Below are 21,642 nucleotides of genomic sequence, written 5' to 3'. Positions count from 1 at the left end.
CTCTGGAGCTCTCACCCTTCTCCCTCTGCCTTCTCTTAGTTCCTGCTTTATTTTCTTCAAAGTGGAAACCACTTTGCTGAAAACCAACTTGCTAATTTCTTTCTGCACTTGCTTGCCGCCTCTCTTCCCTGGGCTAGAGGGTAAGTCCCATAGGAGCAGGGACCTCACCTTCTATGTCTAAGTCAGTGCCTGGCACAAAGATGGTGGTCAATAAAGGTGAGCTGACTGAAAACATAATCCCGCCGCCAGATTAGCCAGATTAGTTGCTCAGGTCCTTGAATAGATTTCCTGCAGGAGGGGATTCTAAAGTTCACCCCGAACAGCCCCTGGTGCTGAGAGGTGATTTTAAAGGGATCCAGAGAGGGGATATGGGTGGGGATCAGGAAAATCCCACCAGGGGATGGTATTTCATCCTAAACTTGCTGTATCCAGAGGGTTCCCACTGGGTGGAAATGGAGATGGACAGATGCCTCAGCCTGGGCAAAGAACATTTGTATTCGTTCCCTAGGGCTGCCGTTAACAACAAACCACAAGCTGAGTGGTCAACACAACAGAAATTTATTGTCTCACATATCTGGAGTCTAGATGTCCAAGATCAATGTGCTGGCAGGGCCATGCTCCCTCTGCAGGCTCTTGGGAAGGGTCTCCCCTCTCTCAGCTTCTGGTAGTTTCCTGGCTGGTGGCAGCATGCCTCCAGTCTTTGCCTGGCTGTGTTCCTGTGTGCATGTGTATTTCGTATCCAGATTTCCCCCCGCTTCTTATAAGGATGCCAGTCATCTCAGGTTATGGTCCACCCCAATGATTGCATTTTAATTTAATTGCCTCTGTCAGCATGCTGTCTTCAAACAAGATTGCATTCTGGGGACGCCTGGGTGGCTCAGGCCATTGAGCATCCAACTTCGGCTCAGGTCATGATCTCATGGGTTGTGAGTTTGAGCCCCGCATCGGGCTTTCTGCTGTCAGTGCAGAGCCCACTTCAGATCCTCTGTCTCCCTCTCTCTCTGCTCCTCTCCTGCTCGCTCTCTTTCTCTCAAAAATAAATAAACATTAAAAAAATCACATTCTGAGATACTGGGACTTAGGGCTTCAGCGTATCTCTTAGGAATTAAATACAGAGGGGGATATAATTCACCCTATAACAGCACTTCAGGACATAGGAGGGGTGCTAGAGAAAAGTCCAAGATGCACAGTGTTGGCTACAGCATAGAGTCCATGAAGTGAGCCATGTACAGTAATGCCAGAGCAGGAGTCAGAAGCAGAGGGAGGCTTGGGAGTGCGAGGCTGGGTCCATATTGATTGGGTGGTCTGAGCATGTGTTGATCAGAAATGTGCCAGGCTCTGTGAGATGGGAATCACTGGTGAGCTGAAAGGGAAAGATTCAGCCTCGAGGAGCTGACATTCATGAGAGGAATTCACACACTGAGGCAATTTGTCCCAGTGTGATCGATCACACATCTAGGTTAAATAGATTACGGCAGAGTTAGGTGGAGGAGGGCGAGGTATACGGGTCTCTGATAGCTTATCACAGAGACGCTGGCCAAGCTGCTGACAAAGTGATACCTTGACAATAACGTGAAGGCTGAGCAGGAGTTTACCAGGGGAAAGGGGAGAGGAACGTTCCTGGCAAAGGGCCAGCTTGTGCAAAGGCCCTGGGGGCAGAAGGGAGCATGGCCCCTTTGGGGACATGGAGATGCCAATGTGGCTAGAGATTAGATAGGGGGCGGTGTAGGTGTGCAGAACCTCCTTAACCCAGTAAGGCCCTAGACCTCTATCCTGGGAGCCATGTGAAGTCTTTGAAAGTTTTAGGCAAGGGAAGATAGGATCAGATTTACCTCTATGAAAGACCACTGGGAAGCTACTGAAGTTTTCTGAGCTAGAGGGTGTTAGCCAACAAGCTAGTATTTTTGAGAGGTTCTTCCATGTTGTTCTAGAGCAGGGGTTTGCCCTGGGGTCCACGGACTCCCAAGTGCCCATGGGTAGATTTCAGGGAGGCCCTGAACCTGAACGAGGTCACTCATTTTTCATAAGCCTCTAACTAAAATGACCTGTATTTAATTCCTAACGTTATGAATCAAGACAACAAACCACAGTAATAATATCGTAGTACCTTTTCCATCAGTAGAAATCAGACATTCTCGTGATATATTGCAATTATAGTTGCTACGGTTGTCCTGAAATATTTATGCTCATCAGTACTATGAAGCCATATTTATTAGACTTTATTTAAAATTTTTTTTAATGTTTTATTTATTTCTAGGAGAGAGAGAGAGACAGCATGAGCAGGGGAGGGTCAGAGAGAGAGGGAGTCACAGACTGAAACAGGCTCCAGGCTCTGAGCCGGCAGTCAGCACAGAGCCCGACGCGGGGCTCGAACCCACGAACCGCGAGATCATGACCTAAGCGAAAGTCGGACGCTTAACCGACTAAGCCACCCAGGCGCCCCTATTAGACTTTATTTAATGACTTTACAAAGAATCACATATATTGCTAGATCTTAAATTATTTTAATGCTTTGATAACCGTGTTCTCACACGGTTCACTTGTAATCCTTTGTATTTTATTTTATGAGCTCAGAAACACGATTCTGAGCGGTGTCCCAGGTTTCCCCAGAATGACTAGGGGGCACAAGAAATATTGAGAACCCATGGCTTGGCTTCTTTGGTCTGTAACCAACTCAGGCCGAAGTTATTTAGACACAAACAAGACAAAAGAGAAATGACAGAAGTCCACGGCACCATAAATTCAGTTAGAATGCCCTCAGCAGTCCATTTCTGTCTGTCTCTGGACTTCCGCTCGCCTTTGAATCATCTCCTTCTCAGGCACCCTGCCCATCCTGCACCTGCCACGACCTGGCAGCACTGGACTTAAACCACCCTTCCCACACCAGAAATCCAACAGTAAAGAGGCGGGCAATTTCCCGGTAGCTTTTGTGAAACTCTCAGGGATGGCCTCATTGGCTGGCATGGGTCACGGTGTCTTTTAAGAAGCAATTACAATGGTGAGGAAGATGTGCTCTGATTGGCCTATTTGGGTCATGTGCCCGTTCTGGAGGATGAAGTATTCTGATTGGCCTGTTTGGGTCATGTGCCCATCCTGAAGGATGAAGTATTCTGATTGGCCTGTTTGGGTCATGTGCCCATCCTGAAGGATGAGGCGTACTCTGATTGGCCTGTTTGGGTCATGTGCCCATCCTGAAGGATGAAGTATTCTGATTGGCCTGTTTGGGTCATGTGCCCATCCTGAAGGATGAGGCGTACTCTGATTGGCCTTGGGTCAGTGGCCATCTTGGAATCAAGCTGTGGGCGGGTGGCCCGTCAGAACGTGACTAGACCGAGAGCCCACGCGGCAGGTGACGGCTGCCTGCTCGCTTTGCCCCGGGCGGCCGGTATCAACGCGATTCACGTTGCTTCCCTGTGTAGTGGGAGCAGGGAGCAGTTTGGGGCGGCCCGCTCACCTGCGTGTGTCTCAGGCTGGCTTAGGCTGCTCAGGGTCTAGGGACTTAGGGCTCCCCAGTTCCTGCGGTGAGAAAGGCCACCCGGGAAAGGCCGCCAGTGCTCCTCCGGCGCTTGCTGTGTGCTAAGGACACACGTTTATTTTCACACCCCTGTCACCGTCTCAACAGCCCTAACAACACCGGGCCCAGGGCTCCGCCCAGCTGCCCGCGGCCCTTGAGGACAGCGGGCTTCTCACCAGCCAGCGCCTCTGTTTGTAACCTGAGAGCTGGACTGACATGTTTGGGGGCTCAAGGGGGGAGCTGGGGATGGCTTTAGGGGTGAGAGGTGACGATTGGGGAGGTGGGGTCTCTGCCAAGGCAGCCTGGCCTGGAGCTTCTCTGCTTCTTTCCCCAGGGCTGACCCCGCACCGGCCTTGTCTCCCAGGGTCACCTGACTGCAGGAAGCAGTGTGAGCCCGACTACTACCTGGACAGGAACGGCCGCTGCACGGCCTGTGTGAGCTGTTCTAGAGGTAAGGGCCACTTTCCCCTTCTAGGGGCAGCTTCACGGGAGGGCCCCCACCCCCAAGCGGGTGGCAGAGAAGGTGGGGAGCACCCCCCGGTGCCTCAGTTTACCCCTCTGGATTTGTGAGTTGGGATCAGCCACAGTGTTTTGCATCTGTAATTAGAGAGACTTAGTTAACCTGTTTCCTCAGGGAGGGACTCACATTTATTGAGTTCAATCTTCACAAGAATCCTAGAAGGTTTTGTTTTGTTTTCTTTCTTTTTTTTAATGTTTATTTATATTTGAGAGAGAGACAGAGACACAGAATGAGCGGGGGAGGGGCAGAGAGAGGGACACACAGAATCCGAAGCAGGCTCTCAGCACAGAGCCCGACGTGGGGCTTGAAACCACGAACCATGAGATCATGACCTCAGATCATGAGATCAAGACACCTCAGAGTGGGGGCCTTAACTGACAGAGCCACCCAGCCATCCCCTACTCTAGGAAGTTCATATAAGTAGAATCATAAAATATTTATCCTTTGAGACTGCCTTATTTCACTTAGCATAATGTCTCCAAGGCACTGTAGCCAGTGTCAGAATTTCCTTCCTTTTCAAGGCTGAATAGTATTCCATTGGCGGGATCTACCACGTTTTGCTTCTCCATTCATGTTGGTGGACACTGGGGTGCTTCTGCTGTCAGCTATTGTGAATACTGCTGCTGTCTGCGTGAGTCTACACATACCTGTTCGAGCCTCTGCTTTCAGTTCTTTTGGGAATAGACTTAAGTGGAATGGCTGGATCATGTGGTAATCCTGTTTAAGTTTTTGAGGAATCCTGAGTGTTATTTTTGAAACTGAGTTCAGGAGTCTGACGACTGGGTGGGAGGCCGCGTGCATCCAGAGACGGGTGTCGTCGTCCTTGCTGGAGCAGAGATCTGCCTTCCCTTCTGCGAGATAGTTATTAGCAGAGTCCCTGCAGCTGCAGAGAGGTGTACCTGACTCCTGGGGCCTCTGCTGATGTCCACCCGAAAGTTAGCCAGTCGGGCACCTTCCCACCTTTGCTCAGGTCTGAGATAACTATGTTTGGGCTACTATTCTTGGGGGGGATGGGGTATTTTTTTTTTAAGTAGGCTTTATGTCCAGTGCAGAACCCATTGTGGTGCTTGACTCATGACCCTGAGATCAGGACCTGAACTGAGATCAAGAATCTGATGCTTCATCAACTGAGCTATCTATCCAGGGGCCCCTCAAAGGGTTTTTTTCATGAATTTTCCAGTGAAATCCACTGCCTTCAGTTGGCCTGCCTCTTTCTTAGATTTTGTAGAATTCTCAGGATTGTATGCTCTCTTCAGTACTGCTTCTGGGGTGTAGGACAGAGTAAGGGGCTACCCCAGTGTAACCACAGCAAGGATGAGAGAGATGAGAGAGCCTCCTGAGATGGGTTTAGGGGCCAGGCCTGGGAGAAGCCCTTATCATTTCTGCCCACCTCCTATTGGCCAGAATACCATCATATGACCCAACCCAAACTGCAAGGGAGGCTGGGATATGTAGTCTTTCTGGGAGACCACTTGAATTGGTGAACACAGCATTGTGCTCCAGAGGGTTTCTTTTTATGGCTTCAATTTCCTTTGCTTCCTTCCTTGAGCTCCAGGGGATTCTGTTTTATAGCTGCCAGTGCCAGAGAATATTCATTGTACTGATTCTAACAGCTTGTTCTGTTTTTGTTGTTGTTGTTATTGTTGTTTTGTTTTTTTGTTTTCTATTATCTGCTTTCTCAAGAGTTCTTGTGAGTTTGGAGGTGTTTTTTTCTTGGTGCTGGTTTTCTCTCATGTGTGGTGACCTCTAGTTCTGCACATCCTATCTGATGGTGACTGGGAGGGGTTCTGTAAGTGGCTGATCTAGGCCTGCAGGGTCCCTGCCTCCCAGGTATGACCGGCCTAGGGCACTGTCCTGATACCTCCTGCGAGAGTCTCCCGGGGGAAATGCTGGGCTTCCGGGTGTGTGGCATCAGTGGGTGAGAAGCGTGGATGCTCCTGGGACACTCCCCATCAGCTTCCCTGAGGCCTGCCCCTGCCCTCACCCACTTGGAGACCAGAGCACCCCACCCCAGAGCCTCTCCCAGAATAATCCTTTTGGGTGTATTTTGGGCTTTGATCTCTTTCTTCCATGCATCCCATCTACCTTCCGTATTGCAGGAAGTCTTCATTTTCGGTGGACCAAGGTTGCCCTGAATTGCTTTCGAGGGATGTTTACATTTGTTAATTACTTATACCAGTGATATTTTTCTTCTTGAGATACAATTCACCATATAATTTCCTTAAATTAATTAATTTCTTGAAATAAGCCTCAACATGGGGCTCAAACTCGTGACCCTGAGATCAAGAGTCACATGTTCTACAAACTCAGCCAGCCAGGTGCCCCTAAAAGTCACCATTAAAAATTTTTTGTTTAATGTTTATTTTTGAGAGAGAGAGACAAAGTGTGAGTGGGAGAGGAACAGAGAGAGAGGGAGATACAGAATTTGAAGCAGGCTTCAAGCTCTGAGCTGTTNGTGGGGCTGCCAGAGCCTGTGGGCAGAGGCTCTGAGGCCCCCTTTCCTGTGGAGGCAGTTACCCCTGAGCACAGACCTCCCTGCCCCATCCAGGGGGCTGGCAGTGCCATTTCCGGCTTCTTTCTCAGCGGCGCCGGTGCCCAGGCCAGGCCCCTGGTGACCTTCTCGGCGAGCTCCAGTGCCAGGACTACGCCTCTTGGAGGGGGCACTGCCCTCACCCCCAAAGATGATCCCGAAGTGACGGGGGACCCCAGGTCTTCATCCTTTGTGAGGAAGCTCAGTCCAGATCCAGGTAATTTCTCGAGAAGCTGTGGGTTGTTTCCCAGGCCGCAGTGTCTCACTGGCAGGCGGCTTGTGTGTGGTATGGGCCGCGGGTGGTCCAGGGTGGGGTCTCTGCTGGTCTGGGGGGAAGGGGGTCTCTAGGTCTCCTTAGGCTGCAGGCCTCGAGGGCCAGAGTGGATAGAGGAAGAAGTCATTCATTTGACAGCTTAGTGCCTCCAATGGGCCAGACACTGAGGGGCTGGCAAGGGAGCAGGTGTGGATATGATGCCCTCTGATTCCTGGGTGACGGCCTGGGGTCCTCAGTTCCCTCCTGCTTGTTACTGACCTGCCTTCCGTTGTATGGGTGCACACAGTATGTGTATCCGATAGTGTTTGGATATTCGGGTCGTTTCCACTCTTTGGCTACAAGGGACAGTGATAAATTAGTCTTTATTTTCTTGTCTCTGTGCCTGTGTTTTTTAATTGACTTTTTAAAGTTTACTAATTTATTTTGAGAGAGCACGCTAGAGGGGCATAGAGAGTGGGAGACAGAGAATCCCAAGCAGCCTCTGTGCTGTCAGTGTAGAGCCCGACATGGGCTCCATCCCAGGAAGCATGAGATCACAACCTGAGCCAAAACCAATAGTTCGATGCTGAACCAACTGAGCCTCCCAGGTGCCCCGCTGAAGAGATGTTCTTAATTTTCATGTTGTCACATGGATCCATCTTTTCTTCTTACATCCTGCCTTATGTTCACTGAAGCCTTGGAGACTTCCTGCCTTACTTTCTAGGATCATTGTGCCTTTCACGGTTAGCTCTGCTGTCTGCCTACCTTTTGTGTGTGGCGGAGGCAGCGGTCATATTGAAAGAGGCCACGTGGATATGCAGTTGACCCAACACCTTTTATCAAACCAGTTGTCCTTTCCCTACTGATTTGCATGCCCTCTTTGGGGGTAAATCTAAGGTCTGTAGGTGCCTGGCTAAGATCCGGACTTTATATTCCTTTCCATCGGTCTTTTCGTCTGGCCTGTGTGGATGCCATACTGTCTCGATTACGAGAGGTTTTCCGTACAGTTGAGCAACTTCTCCATCTCTGTTCTTCAGCACTGTCCTGCCTCTTCTTGGTGATTTGCATCTCTACATCAGCTTTAGAATCATCCTTTCAAATTCCACAAAATGTCCCGTTGGGATTTTGACTGGGATTGGCCTGAGTCTGTAGATCAGGTTAGAGAGACACTGTATTTTTATAGCACCGAGTACACGGGAAAACTGTATGTTTATTCAGGTCTTCTTTATCTTTATGTATTTAATTTTACTTAGGTCTGCTTGAACTTCTCTCTCCCAATAATGTTTTATTATTTTCCACATAGTACGATTTACTTCTTTGTGTTAGATTTCTAGTTATTTGATGTTTCTGATGATGATGACAATGATATTTTATTTTTCAGTATTCCATGTTCTGAGTGTTCACTTTTAGTATTGTTTTGAGCTGTGTCAATAGCCAATATTTGGCAGACTAACCTATCAAAATAGCAGTCTCATGTGGTTCAACCCAAATGCATAGACACTCCGTTGATTTCGATGTAATAACATTATATCCAGTTCCCTGGCTAAGCTCACTTGGGAGTCCTAATAACATATCTGCTGATTCTTTTGGGTAATCTGTGCACCTAATGATGTCATCTGTCCCTGACAGACTGGTGTCTTCCTCTCCCGACCTCACTTCTTTTCTCTCTTCTCCTTGCCTTCCTGCATCGCGTGGGACCCCAGGGCCACACTGAGCAGAAGCTGTGGTAGTCGGCATCCTTGCCTCATGGCTGATGTCAGAGGGAAGTGGCCCCAGGGTTTCGAGGAGGATGGTGACACAGCAGTGGGGCTGTGGAGAGGGCTCAGGCATAGTGGCAATGACGGATCGCAGAGGGCAGGGACTGGAAGCAGGGGAGCAGTTCGGAGGCAGTTAGTGCTCTTCTCCTGTGTGGCTTTAGACACATTCCTTCCCTCTCTGGGCTTCAGGACTCCTTCTGAAGACTGATGTGACACATGTGAAGTCTGGGAGCCGGCCATGGAGCTGGTGGTGGTGGCTGGGTGAAGACATGGGGCCTTTCCCAAGGCGGCCTGGCTTGGAACTTCTCTGCTTCTTTCCCCAGGGCTGATCCCACACCGGCCTTGTCCCCCAGGGTCACCTGACTGCAGGAAGCAGTGTGAGCCTGACTACTACCTGGACAGGGACAGCCGCTGCACGGCCTGTGTGAGCTGTTCTGGAGGTAAGGGCTGCCGTATTCTCCCCTCCAGGGGCAGCTTCTCGGGAGGAGCCCCTGCAGTGGGTGGCAGAGAAGGTGGGGAGAATCAAGATTTGGTGCCTGGACTCCAGGTTGGCTCCCTGGTGCCTCAGTTTACCCCTCTGGATTTGTGAGTTGAGATCAGCCACGATGTTTTGCCTCTGTTCAGAGAGACTTAGTTAACCTGTTTCTTTGAGGGAGGGACTCACATATTGAGTTCAATCTTCACAAGACTCCTAGGAGAAGCTTTGTTTTTCTGTTTTCAAGTAATCTCTGCCAAACATGGAGCTTGAACTTCTCATCCTGAGATCGAGAGTCGCACGCTCTATAGATGGAGCCAGCCAGGCGCCAGGAAGTTTCTTTTCTCATCCCTGCTTTACAGTGAGGCAACCCAGGCTTAGGGAGGTTAGGGCCCTGTGCAGGGTTACAGAAGTCTGAGAAGGGATAGATCTGGAGTATGAGCTGTGGCCTGACACCAGGAGCTGGGCTCTCTGCCTACGGCCACAGGTGCTTTCAGGAGATCCTTCAACTGAACCTTCTGTTGTTACTTTCTTAGCCGGGTGTGTGAATGTGGTTTGTGTGCTCTCTGGTGTTCGTTTTGTTCTGTGTGGGTGTTTTGTGAGGTGAGATTGGGAAATTTGTTGAGATTTCTTGTGCCCCAATAGATGTACATATTTTTAAGTGTGTTTGGAGGAAAATGTAGTTCTGTTTGTTGTGTACAAAATTCTCTACATACCTATTAGATCAAGCTTGTTAATTGTGATTTTTAAGTAATATGCTGTCTTTTCAAAAACATTTTTGTAAGTTTATTTTTTTCAGTAATCTCTACACCCAATGTGGAGTTTGAACTTATGACCCCTGAGATCAAGAATCCCATGCTCTTCCAGCCAAGGCAGCCAGGCATATCTTGAAATAATATGCAATTTGTTTTGCATTCTTATTTATTTTTGTCACCTTCCCAAAGGTTGTTGTCTGAGATAGATGTGTTAAAATCCATTTCCCCTATGCTTGTGTTTCATCAGATTTTCATTGGGTTCTGTTTATTCTTTTTCTCTATCTCAAAGCTGTGTTATTAGGTACAGGGTTCATGAATACTGTGTTTTCTTGGTGGGTTGGACCTTTTATCAGTTGAAATATACCTCTTTGCTCCTTATAATGTATTTGCCTTAATTCCATTTTTGTTTAATAATATTGCCATTCATCTTTGTCTACAGCATTTCTCTGTTGTATCTGTAAGTTTTTAAAATTGATGATGTGTTGTATGAAATGAAAGTTATAGGCATTCATTATAAAAATTTTAGCAATACAGAAGTGTAAGGAACAAGGCCAACTCTGCCTGTTCCCCATCGTTGGATGTCTGATACTTCTCTATATATAGGGAGAAGAGGAGTGGGAAGATTTGTAGCCAGACTATACATACATAGAGAATAGGGATTAAAAATTTTTTTAAAAACATCTTTATTTATTTTTGAGAGATAGAGACAGAGCACGAGCAGGAGAGGGGCAGAGAGAGAGGGAGACACGGAATCCAAAGCAGGCTCCAGGCTTTTAGCTGTCAGCACAGAGCCTGACTTGGTGCTCAAACCCACAAACCGTGAGATCATGACCTGAATCAAAGTTGGCTGCCCAACTGACTGAGCCACCCAGCCACCCTGAGACTTGGGATTTTTAAGAGGTTGGGATCATACTGTTTATGATGTTCAAGTGATTGATTACATTTACTTTTATTCAGGTGTATCAGAGGAAGAAGAAAGTAAAACAAAATGACCACAAGAGATAGCACTTCCTAAAAAAAACAAAAAACAAAAAACAAAACCCTCTGGGGTCCTTAGGTGGCTCAGTTGGTTAAGCATCTGACTTGATTTCGGCTCAGGTCATGATCTTTCAGTGTATGAGATTGAGGCCTGGTCAGTCTCTATGCTGACAGCACAGAGCCTGCTTGGGATTCTTTCTCTTCCTCTCCTTCCACCCCTCCCCTGCTTATGTTCTCTCTCTCCAAATAAAAAAACATTTAAAAAATCCGTCTAGAATTAAGAAGAGGTGTTTAAAATCAAGAAGCAGTTAGGAATCATTTAATGAATAACTATGTCTTATGGTAAAGTCATGTTCTGTTTGTTTCAGATTTTGGATGGGTTAGAGTAGATCGGCTTCCTGTAATGAAAAATAAAGTAATTAGCTTGCCACCTCCCTGTCCTCTTCCTGACTTTTATTAGTTACATTTTTTTTTTTACTTTGTTATTGCCTATGGCATTTATATTCTTTTCTGTAACCCTCAGTCCCTCAGCATGTTAATTTTAGTTTGCTATTTAAACTTACTCACTGTGCACTATAAGCACATTGACCACAGCTTCTCCATTCCTGACTTTTTCACTTTGATTTATTGCTTGGTTGGTTAGATTTCACTGACCTGGGGATTTATCAGGAAGGACTCATCTTTACACACCTCCCAGAGGATTCTTTAATGTTTGAGAATGTTTCTTGCCTTTATACTCAAATGACGACCTGGGCAGGTATATGATTATTTCTGGGACCACTGGTCTCCAGAACTTTGTAGACCTTGGTGCATTGTCTTCTCGTGGTGAATATTCCTGGGGAGGGATCTGCTATCTGCCTTCTTTTCTCTCCTTTGTGGGTGACTGCATGAACAAGAACAATTCTTTTTTTTTAATCCTTAATCATCAAAAATCTAACCAGAATATGCCCTGATATTAATTGTTTTGAAATAATTTTTCCCAGTACCTGGAACGCCTTTTTTTAAAAAAATGTTTTTACTTATTTAAGTAATCTCTACACCCAACCTGCAGCACCTGTGGCCTCAAGATCAGGAGTCGCATGCTCCACTGACAGAGCCAGCCAGGTGCCCCTGGAATGACTTCTCTGTCTGCACACTTACTTCTTCCTTCATTTCAGGGAAACTGACCTGGATTTTAATTTCTTTTTTTTTTTTATGTTTATTTATTTATTTTAATAGAGAGCATGTGAGTGGGGGAGGGACACAGAGTGAGGGAAAGGAGAATCCCAAACAGGCCCTATGCCCAGTGCAGAGCCCATTGCGGAGCTTGAAGTCACAAACTGTGAGTTCATGACCTGAGCCAAAATCAGGAGTGGGACTCTCAACCGACTGAGGCCCCCAGGCCCCCTGGCTTTTTATTTCTGCTAAATACGTATCTCAGTATCAACTTTATGGACTGTAGTTACCCTTCTGTTTGCTTGTGTTTGCCTTTCCTCCTGCTTTATTTAACTGCATTAGTATCTTTGTCTCTTCACCTTGCGTCCACAGGTACTTCCTCAGTCCTTTCTCCGTGCCATGAACTCTGTTTTCTTTGTCATGTCTTCTGCTGCTTGCCTCCCAGCTGTCGCCAGGGCTGCCAGGACACTGCTAATTTATTTATTGGGTATCTATGCAGTGCATCTCAGTTTGCTTTCTTTAGCTCTCTAGTCTTCCTTTCAGCCCATTCTTTTTGCAGACCATCTTTTCCTTTGTTNGGCTGCCAGGACACTGCTAATTTATTTATTGGGTATCTATGCAGTGCATCTCAGTTTGCTTTCTTTAGCTCTCTAGTCTTCCTTCTCAGCCCATTCTTTTTGCAGACCATCTTTTCCTTTGCTAAACTTACATTCTCATTAAGTTCTTTACAGTATGCTTGGGATGGCTTCTGTTTGTTTTAGACCGGGTTCTTTGTCTTTCCAAAATGTATTTCTATCTTTTTTAGATCCATCTCCTTACACCCCCACCTCATGGGGCTGTACTTAGTCTTTTCTGCTCAGAGTTTCAGGTGGGGAACGAGTGTAACTTTAAAAAAATACTGTAGGAAAATATACATAACATAAAATCTAGTGTTATTTTAAAAAATACTGTAGTAAAGTATACATGTATAAAATTTATCATTGTAAGCATTTTTAAGTGTCCTGTTTAGCACTATTAAGTGCATTCATATTTTTTGGGCAACAATCACCAATGTCTAGCTTCGGAACTTGTTCTTTGCCCCAACTGAAACTCGGTCCCCATTAAACACTAGTTCCCTAATCCCCTCTTCCCCCTAGACTTTAGCAGCTGCCAATCTACTCTTTGTCTCTGTGACTTTGACTACTTTAGGAAGTTCATATAAGTAGAATCATAAAATATTTATCCTTTGAGACTGCCTTATTTCACTTAGCATAATGTCTCCAAGGCACTGTAGCCAGTGTCAGAATTTCCTTCCTTTTCAAGGCTGAATAGTATTCCGTTGGCGGGATCTACCACGTTTTGCTTCTCCATTCATGTTGGTGGACACTGGGGTGCTTCTGCTGTCAGCTATTGTGAATACTGCTGCTGTCTGCGTGAGTCTACACATACCTGTTCGAGCCTCTGCTTTCAGTTCTTTTGGGAATAGACTTAAGTGGAATGGCTGGATCATGTGGTAATCCTGTTTAAGTTTTTGAGGAATCCTGAGTGTTATTTTTGAAACTGAGTTCAGGAGTCTGACGACTGGGTGGGAGGCCGCGTGCATCCAGAGACGGGTGTCGTCGTCCTTGCTGGAGCAGAGATCTGCCTTCCCTTCTGCGAGATAGTTATTAGCAGAGTCCCTGCAGCTGCAGAGAGGTGTACCTGACTCCTGGGGCCTCTGCTGATGTCCACCCGAAAGTTAGCCAGTCCGGCGCCTTTCCCACCTTTGCTCAGGTCTGAGGTAACTATGTTTGGGCTACTATTCTGGGTTTTTAATTTTTTAAAAATTTTCTAATTAGGGTTCACACCCAGTGCTGAGCCCAAAGCAGGGATTGAATTCATGACTCTGAGATCAGGACCTGAACTGAGATCAAAATCCACTGAGCCACCCAGAACCCCCTCAAAGGGATTTTTACATGAATTTAACAGCGATGTCCACTGTTTGTCCTCAGTTGGCCTACCTATCTCAGATTTTCTAGAATTCTCAGGATTTTTATCTGTCCTCAGTACCACTTCTGGGGTGCAAGCCAGAGTAAGGGGCTACCCCAGTGTAACCACAGCAAGGATGAGAGAGAAGAGAGAGCCTCCTGAGATGGGTTTAGGGGCCAGGCCTGGGAGAAGCCCTTATCATTTCTGCCCACCTCCTATTGGCCAGAATACCATCATATGACCCAACCCAAACTGCAAGGGAGGCTGGGATATGTAGTCTTTCTGGGAGACCACTTGAATTGGTGAACACAGCATTGTGCTCCAGAGGGTTTCTTTTTATGGCTTCAATTTCCTTTGCTTCCTTCCTTGAGCTCCAGGGGATTCTGTTTTATAGCTGCCAGTGCCAGAGAATATTCATTGTACTGATTCTAACAGCTTGTTCTGTTTTTGTTGTTGTTGTTATTGTTGTTTTGTTTTTTTGTTTTCTATTATCTGCTTTCTCAAGAGTTCTTGTGAGTTTGGAGGTGTTTTTTTCTTGGTGCTGGTTTTCTCTCATGTGTGGTGACCTCTAGTTCTGCACATCCTATCTGATGGTGACTGGGAGGGGTTCTGTAAGTGGCTGATCTAGGCCTGCAGGGTCCCTGCCTCCCAGGTATGACCGGCCTAGGGCACTGTCCTGATACCTCCTGCGAGAGTCTCCCGGGGGAAATGCTGGGCTTCCGGGTGTGTGGCATCAGTGGGTGAGAAGCGTGGATGCTCCTGGGACACTCCCCATCAGCTTCCCTGAGGCCTGCCCCTGCCCTCACCCACTTGGAGACCAGAGCACCCCACCCCAGAGCCTCTCCCAGAATAATCCTTTTGGGTGTATTTTGGGCTTTGATCTCTTTCTTCCATGCATCCCATCTACCTTCCGTATTGCAGGAAGTCTTCATTTCTGGTGGACCAAGGATGCCCTGTGTTTCTTTCCAGGGATGTTTGCATTTGTTAATTACTTATACCGGTGATATTTTTCTTCTTTGAGATAAAATTCCCATTTAATTTTTTAAATTTAATTNTCTCTGTGCCTGTGTTTTTTAATTGACTTTTTAAAGGTTACTAATTTATTTTGAGAGAGCACGCTAGAGGGGCATAGAGAGTGGGAGACAGAGAATCCCAAGCAGCCTCTGTGCTGTCAGTGTAGAGCCCGACATGGGCTCCATCCCAGGAAGCATGAGATCACAACCTGAGCCAAAACCAATAGTTCGATGCTGAACCAACTGAGCCTCCCAGGTGCCCCACTGAAAAGATGATCTTAATTTTCATGGATCCATCTTTTCTTCTTACGTCCTGCCTTATGTTCACTGAAGCCTTGGAGACTTCCTGCCTTACTTTCTAGGATCTTTACTGTTTAGCCTTTCACAGTTAGCTCTGCTGTCTGCCTACCTTTTGTGTGTGGCGGAGGCAGCGGTCATATTGAAAGAGGCCACGTGGATATGCAGTTGACCCAACACCTTTTATCAAACCAGTTGTCCTTTCCCTACTGATTTGCATGCCCTCTTTGGGGGTAAATCTAAGGTCTGTAGGTGCCTGGCTAAGATCCGGACTTTATATTCCTTTCCATCGGTCTTTTCGTCTGGCCTGTGTGGATGCCATACTGTCTCGATTACGAGAGGTTTTCCGTACAGTTGAGCAACTTCTCCATCTCTGTTCTTCAGCACTGTCCTGCCTCTTCTTGGTGATTTGCATCTCTACATCAGCTTTAGAATCATCCTTTCAAATTCCACAAAATGTCCCGTTGGGATTTTGACTGGGATTGGCCTGAGTCTGTAGCTCAGGTTAGAGAGACACTGTATTTTTATAGCACCGAGTACATGGGAAAACTCTGTGTTTATTCAGGTCTTTTTTATCTTTATGTATTTAATTTTACTTAGGTCTGCTTGAACCTCTCTCTCCCAATAATGTTTTATTATTTTCCACGTAGTACGATTTACTTCTTTGTGTTAGATTTCTAGTTATTTGATGTTTCTGATGATGATGACAATGATATTTTATTTTTCAGTATTTCGTGTTCTAAGTGTTCATTTTTAGTATTGTTTTGAGCCGTGTCAATAGCCAATATTTGGCAGACTAACCTATCAAAATAGCAATCTCATGTGGTTCAACCCAAATGCATAGACACTCCGTTGATTTCGATGTAATAACATTATATCCAGTTCCCTGGCTAAGCTCACTTGGGAGTCCTAATAACATATCTGCTGATTCTTTTGGGTAATCTGTGCACCTAATGATGTCATCTGTCCCTGACAGACTGGTGTCTTCCTCTCCCGACCTCACTTCTTTTCTCTCTTCTCCTTGCCTTCCTGCATCGCGTGGGACCCCAGGGCCACACTGAGCAGAAGCTGTGGTAGTCGGCATCCTTGCCTCATGGCTGATGTCAGAGGGAAGTGGCCCCAGGGTTTCGAGGAGGATGGTGACACAGCAGTGGGGCTGTGGAGAGGGCTCAGGCATAGTGGCAATGACGGATCGCAGAGGGCAGGGACTGGAAGCAGGGGAGCAGTTCGGAGGCAGTTAGTGCTCTTCTCCTGTGTGGCTTTAGACACATTCCTTCCCTCTCTGGGCTTCAGGACTCCTTCTGAAGACTGATGTGACACATGTGAAGTCTGGGAGCCGGCCATGGAGCTGGTGGTGGTGGCTGGGTGAAGAGGTAGGGCCTTTGCCAAGGCGGCCTGGCCTGGAGCTTCTCTGTCTTTCCCAGGGCTGACCCTGCCCCAGCTGTGCCCGCAGGAGTCACCTGACTGCAGGAAGCATTGTGAGCCTGACCACTACCTGGATAGGGATGGCCGCTGCATGGCCTGTGTGAGCTGTTCTGGAGGTAAGGGCCATCTTTTCCCCTTCAGGGGTCCCCTCTGGGAGCAAGGGTCTTGACTGAGAACCTGGGGATGGGGAACCTTGAGTTTTTCTGGGACTGCTCAGCCCTTAGGAGCCTAGCACACCTCTTTAGCATTTCTGAGCAGTATGATTTTCTGAGCCCAGTCATGATCATAGGGTTTTGATGGTGGTGACTCCTTTTCAGAGAGCTTCCATTTGCTCACACCTGCAAGGAAGCATTTGTTATAACCTAACTGTTCTAAACTGGTCTTGTTATTTTTGGTAGCTATCTTATGGTGCATAGATTATGACTGTCACCATTTTAGAGAAGAGAAAATTGAGGGCTTGGGTCCTGAGGCTTTACAAAGGCCACAAGTCTTTGAGAATGGCAGAGCTGGAGTTTGAAATTTGAGGTTGTGGGCTGTGGTTATTCACTGTCCTTTAGAGCATGCCCTGGATAGCTGCTTGCTGGGTGACTGTTGTGTGCACAGTCTGCTCACCACAGCCTTACGGCAACACCAGCTGCCCCATGACATCCGCCAGGGCCCCAAAGGGCTGGGGAGGCCTCCCAGGCCCCGGGGAATGCGTGATTATGCTTCCTTGTCCAGAGTTTATTTCACACAACAACATGGCCTAAAGTCAGGGGAGGCCTGAAGAGGAGAGGACACTGTTGTCACTGGGGGCCACTGTCCCAGTTACTACGGCCGCATAGCAAATTCTGTCAGAACTCGGTGCTGATAACCAAACCAGTCTTTGTGCTCGTGAGTTCTGTGGGTCAGAATTCAGACAGGGCACCGCGGGGACTGCTGGCCTCTGCTCCACCATGTCTGGCATTTCATCTGGAAAGTGTGAAGGCTGGAGGTTGGAATCCTCTGAAAGCATTTTCATTCACGGGCCCGCAGGTCAATGCCAACCGCAGGCCAGGGCCTCGATGCTCTCTGTGTTGGCCTTACGTGGCTGACTTTGGGCTTCCTCAAGGCCTCGTGGCTGGATTCCAAGGATGGGGCAGGGGTGGGGCCAAGCTATCCCTTTCGGTGACGTTGCCTCAGAATCCATGACATAGCTTCTGCCGTTTTCTACCTGTTGAGGCAGCCTCAAGTCCCACTTGAGTCAATGGAAGGAAAAGAAATCCAGCTTCTTGGTAGTTAAGTGGTAGAGGCCAAGATGAGCAGATGGGGCCAGAAACATTGCTCTGGCCATTTTGGAAAAAAGTAACCTGTCATAACCACCATATCAGATAGAGATGCAAGAGGTGGCTGTGGGTCTGAGATTCCTTCACCTCTAAGGATAAAGCCCTGCGTGCGAAGCAGTGGGGTGTGGTACAGGGGCTAAGAGCACAGCCCAGCCCAAGTGCCTGGGTTCAAATCGTGGCTCCATTCCTTTACATCTTTTAAACACAAGCAAGTTTCTTAACCTCTCTGTGCCTCAATTTCGTCATCTGTAAAATGGGCATAATAATAGTACTCTCCCGGGGCACCTGGGTGGCTTAGTCGGTTAAGTGTCTGACTTTCGCTGAGGTCATGATCTCGTGGTTCATGGGTTCGAGCCCTGCGTCGGGCTCTGTGCTGACTGCCAGCTCAGAGCCTGGAGCCTGTTTCAGAGTCTGTGACTTCCTCTCTCTCTGACCCTCCCCTGCTCACGCTGTCTCTCTCTCCTAGAAATAAAAAAATAAAAAATAAAAAAAAATAATAGTACTCTCCCAGAGAGCTGTTGTGGGAATTAAATAGTTTAAACTAGATTAATCTGGGCAGAGTGCTAGGAATTCTACTCCCCCAGACTCTATTGTATTAATGCTGCCTCACACCTACTCAATGATATCAATAGCTGTAACCCTGATAATAGCTGTTACTGTCCCCTCTCATCTCTCTCACTGGGGAGCTCACCCTTGCCCGCCACACACATTCCCCAGATCCTCTCTGCTTCCCACTCCCTCTGGAGGTTTAAGGAAGAGACTGTGAGGTCCTTTATCATTTGAGGTCTCTTAAGTATCCTGCTGACTGAGAAAAGTCCTTAATGATCAAGTCACATTTGTCTAATCTAATGCAGTAGCTCTATTTTCACCCACATAGACACACAGAATATTTCTGAACATATGTAAATGCATTATTCTATGTTTTCTTTTACAAAACCTCTTAATTTTGGTGGGGGTGAATCCCTTGCTATCATTGAAAATTTCAGACACACTGAGAAGCAGAGCGGGTCAGGAACGGTCATGGACTATTGCCCAGTTTTAAAGAATGAACAAGGCATGGCCAGTGTGCGCTTATCTATACCCATGCCTGCTCACCCTGGCTTCTAGAGTATTTTAACAGCTCGATTGAGGTATGATTGACATGCAGTGCAATGTAATGTCTAAAATGTGCCATTTGATACATTTTGACATATGCATGTAGCGGTGAAACCATCACTACAATCCAGGTAAATGAACCCTCCACCCCCCAGAAAGTTTCCTTGTGCTCCTGATTATCCCTCCCACTGTTGCTCGCCCCGCGTCCATTCCCAGGTCACCATTCTGCTGTCTGTCACTGTGGGAGAGTTTGCATTTTCTAGCCTTTTCCATAAATACAATAATATAGTGTATACTCTTTTTTTCCTGCCTTCTTTCACTCAGCATTTTTTGAGTGTGCCAAGAGATCGGCTCAACAGAGTAGTCATCTGAGCATTTGCTTCTGGACAAATGCTTCTCTGCCCTCCTGGGGGTTCTCTGGACTCCCTGCCCTTGCCATGTCAGATCCTTCCCCGTGACCCTTCTGTGTCCCTTAGATGACCTGGTGGAGAAGACACCCTGCACCTGGAACTCCTCTCGTGTCTGCGAATGTCGACCTGGCATGTTCTGTGTCACATCAGCCACCAACTCCTGTGCCCGCTGTGTCACCCGCCGCATCTGCCCACCAGGCATGGCCACCAAACCCCACGGTAAGCAGTCTGCGCCCCCAGCCAGGGGGCTGAGGTCTGTGCCCCTACAGCTGTATTTCTCTCTGTCCCAAGCTGGGCAAGTGACCTTCAGCCCTAGCTGTTAACTAGGTCAGGTTTGGGCTTTGGTTTTTCTTTTAATAGCTAGATCCAGGGAGTGGAATAAAATATGGATTTTGGAGCACCTGGCTGGCTGAGTCAGAAAAGCATGCAACTCTTGATCTTGGGGTTGTGAGTTCCAGCCCTGCGTTGGGTGTAGAGATTACTAAAAAGAAATAAATGAACTTTAAAAAATGTTTATTTATTTTGGGGGGGGGGTGTGGAAGAGAGAGAGAGAGAGAGAGAGAGAGAGTCCCAAGCAGGCTCTGTACTGTCAGCTCAGAGTCCGATGCAAGGCTTGATTCGATCTCATGACTGAGATCATAACCTGAGCAGAAACCAGGAGTCAGATGCTTAACCGACTGAGCCACCCAGGTACTTCAAAACATAAATAAACTAAGAAAAATTCTAGATTTGGCATTTTGGTAAGAGATTCTGATAATATTTAAAAAATTTTTTTTCCTTTTGATGTTGGGTTGATAAAATCTTGACTTGCTTTTGAAAGGCTGTTTCATGACTCAGATGGATCAATATGAAATCAACATGAAGAGGGCTCCAACTCAAGATGGTAGTCATTTTGGGGTGCCTGCTGGCTCAGTCAGTATAGCATGGGACTCGTGATCATGGGGTCATGAGTTGAGGCCCCATGTTGGGTGTAGAGCTTACTTAAAGAACAAAATAAGAAAAAAAAACAAATAAAGAAGAAACAGAAAAAACACTAGAAATTTGCCAGAGTACAGACAATTATAAATTCTTGACGGTGGGGGGAATAGAACAATCAGTAGACAAGAGATTTCAGCAAATTTCTAGAAGGCAGAAAACAGAGGGAAGGGTGGTGACAGATGAAACCAGGGAGAGGAAAGCTCACCCCCGGATTCACTCCATGAGTGCTGCAGGAAATGTGAGGGTAACTTGGTTTGAAGACCCCCACAGAGGCTCTGGGCTCAGAGCAGGCAAGTAAAATGGGATGGGATGGGAGTGGAGAGTTGAAAGGTATAGAGGGTTGAAACTTCATCTTGAAAATAAAAACAAATCTTGCAACAGTGGCATACCATGGACACTGACCAGTCTGAACAGACGGTACCTGAGCTTTCATCCTCTAGTGAAAATCATCATCTTTTTGGCTAAAGACATTGAAGGAGTATCTAGGAAAACCTAGGACTACCGGTGTGGTACTGCCACCCTGGTGTAAAGTCCCTTTGGTTGTGTATTTGGGAGTATGCATTGTCAATAGGCTACCCCTGCTAATCACCCTGAAATGAAGACTGCCAGCCCGCACTCCCCACCATGGGCCCAGAGTTCCTGGGACCTCCTACTCAGCGAAGAGACCCACTGTGAAAAGGATGTGCTGGAATATTCAACATAGTTTTTTTATAAAAATTTATCATTATTTTAAAAATTTTATTTATTTTTTAATGTTTTATTTATTTCTGAGAGAGAGAGAGAGAGAGAGCGAGCGAGAGCCAGCAGTGGAGGGTCAGAGAGAGAAGGAGACACAGAATCCGAAACAGGCCCCAGACTCCGAGCTAGCTGTCAGCACAGAGCCCGATGCGGGGCTCGAACTCATGAACTGTGAGATCATGACCTGAGCCGAAGTTGGACACTTAACTGACTGAGCCACCCAGGCGCCTCTATATTTTTAAATTTATATTTGAGAGAGAGAGAGAGAGAGAGAGCACAAGTGAGGGAGGGGCAGAGAGAGGGGGAGACAGAATCTGAAGCAGGCTGCAGACTCTGAGCTGTCAGCACAGAGCTTGACATGGGGCTCGAACTCAAGAACTGTGAGATCATGTCCTCAGCCGAAGTTGGAAGCTCAACCACCTGAGCCACCCAGGCACCCCTCAGCATAGTTCTTTTTAAGTAAATATGAATAAACAATAAAGATATCCAGACTGATAA

At 47.0% G+C, this 21,642-nt stretch overlaps 1 protein-coding gene across 1 annotated transcript in view; it reads left to right on the top strand.

Moving 5' to 3' along the window:
• The first annotated feature begins 200 nt into the window (after window positions 1-200).
• Window positions 201-21,642, top strand: part of TNFRSF8 (TNF receptor superfamily member 8) — a 44,415-nt gene continuing 22,973 nt past the window's right edge. Inside the window, exons 1-5 of the mRNA XM_077763961.1 lie at window positions 201-216; window positions 3,879-3,949; window positions 6,583-6,781; window positions 16,619-16,735; window positions 19,495-19,647. Of these exons, the coding sequence (XP_077620087.1) occupies window positions 201-216; window positions 3,879-3,949; window positions 6,583-6,781; window positions 16,619-16,735; window positions 19,495-19,647 (556 nt within the window). The remainder of the gene's footprint in view (window positions 217-3,878; window positions 3,950-6,582; window positions 6,782-16,618; window positions 16,736-19,494; window positions 19,648-21,642) is intronic.

Source organism: Crocuta crocuta, unplaced genomic scaffold, assembly GCF_008692635.1.
Source record: "Crocuta crocuta isolate KB4526 unplaced genomic scaffold, BGI_CrCroc_1.0 scaffold13, whole genome shotgun sequence".
NCBI classification, from domain to species: Eukaryota; Metazoa; Chordata; class Mammalia; order Carnivora; family Hyaenidae; genus Crocuta; species Crocuta crocuta.
Note: the sequence above shows the minus strand (reverse complement) of the source record. Positions and strands in the feature narration are given on the sequence as shown.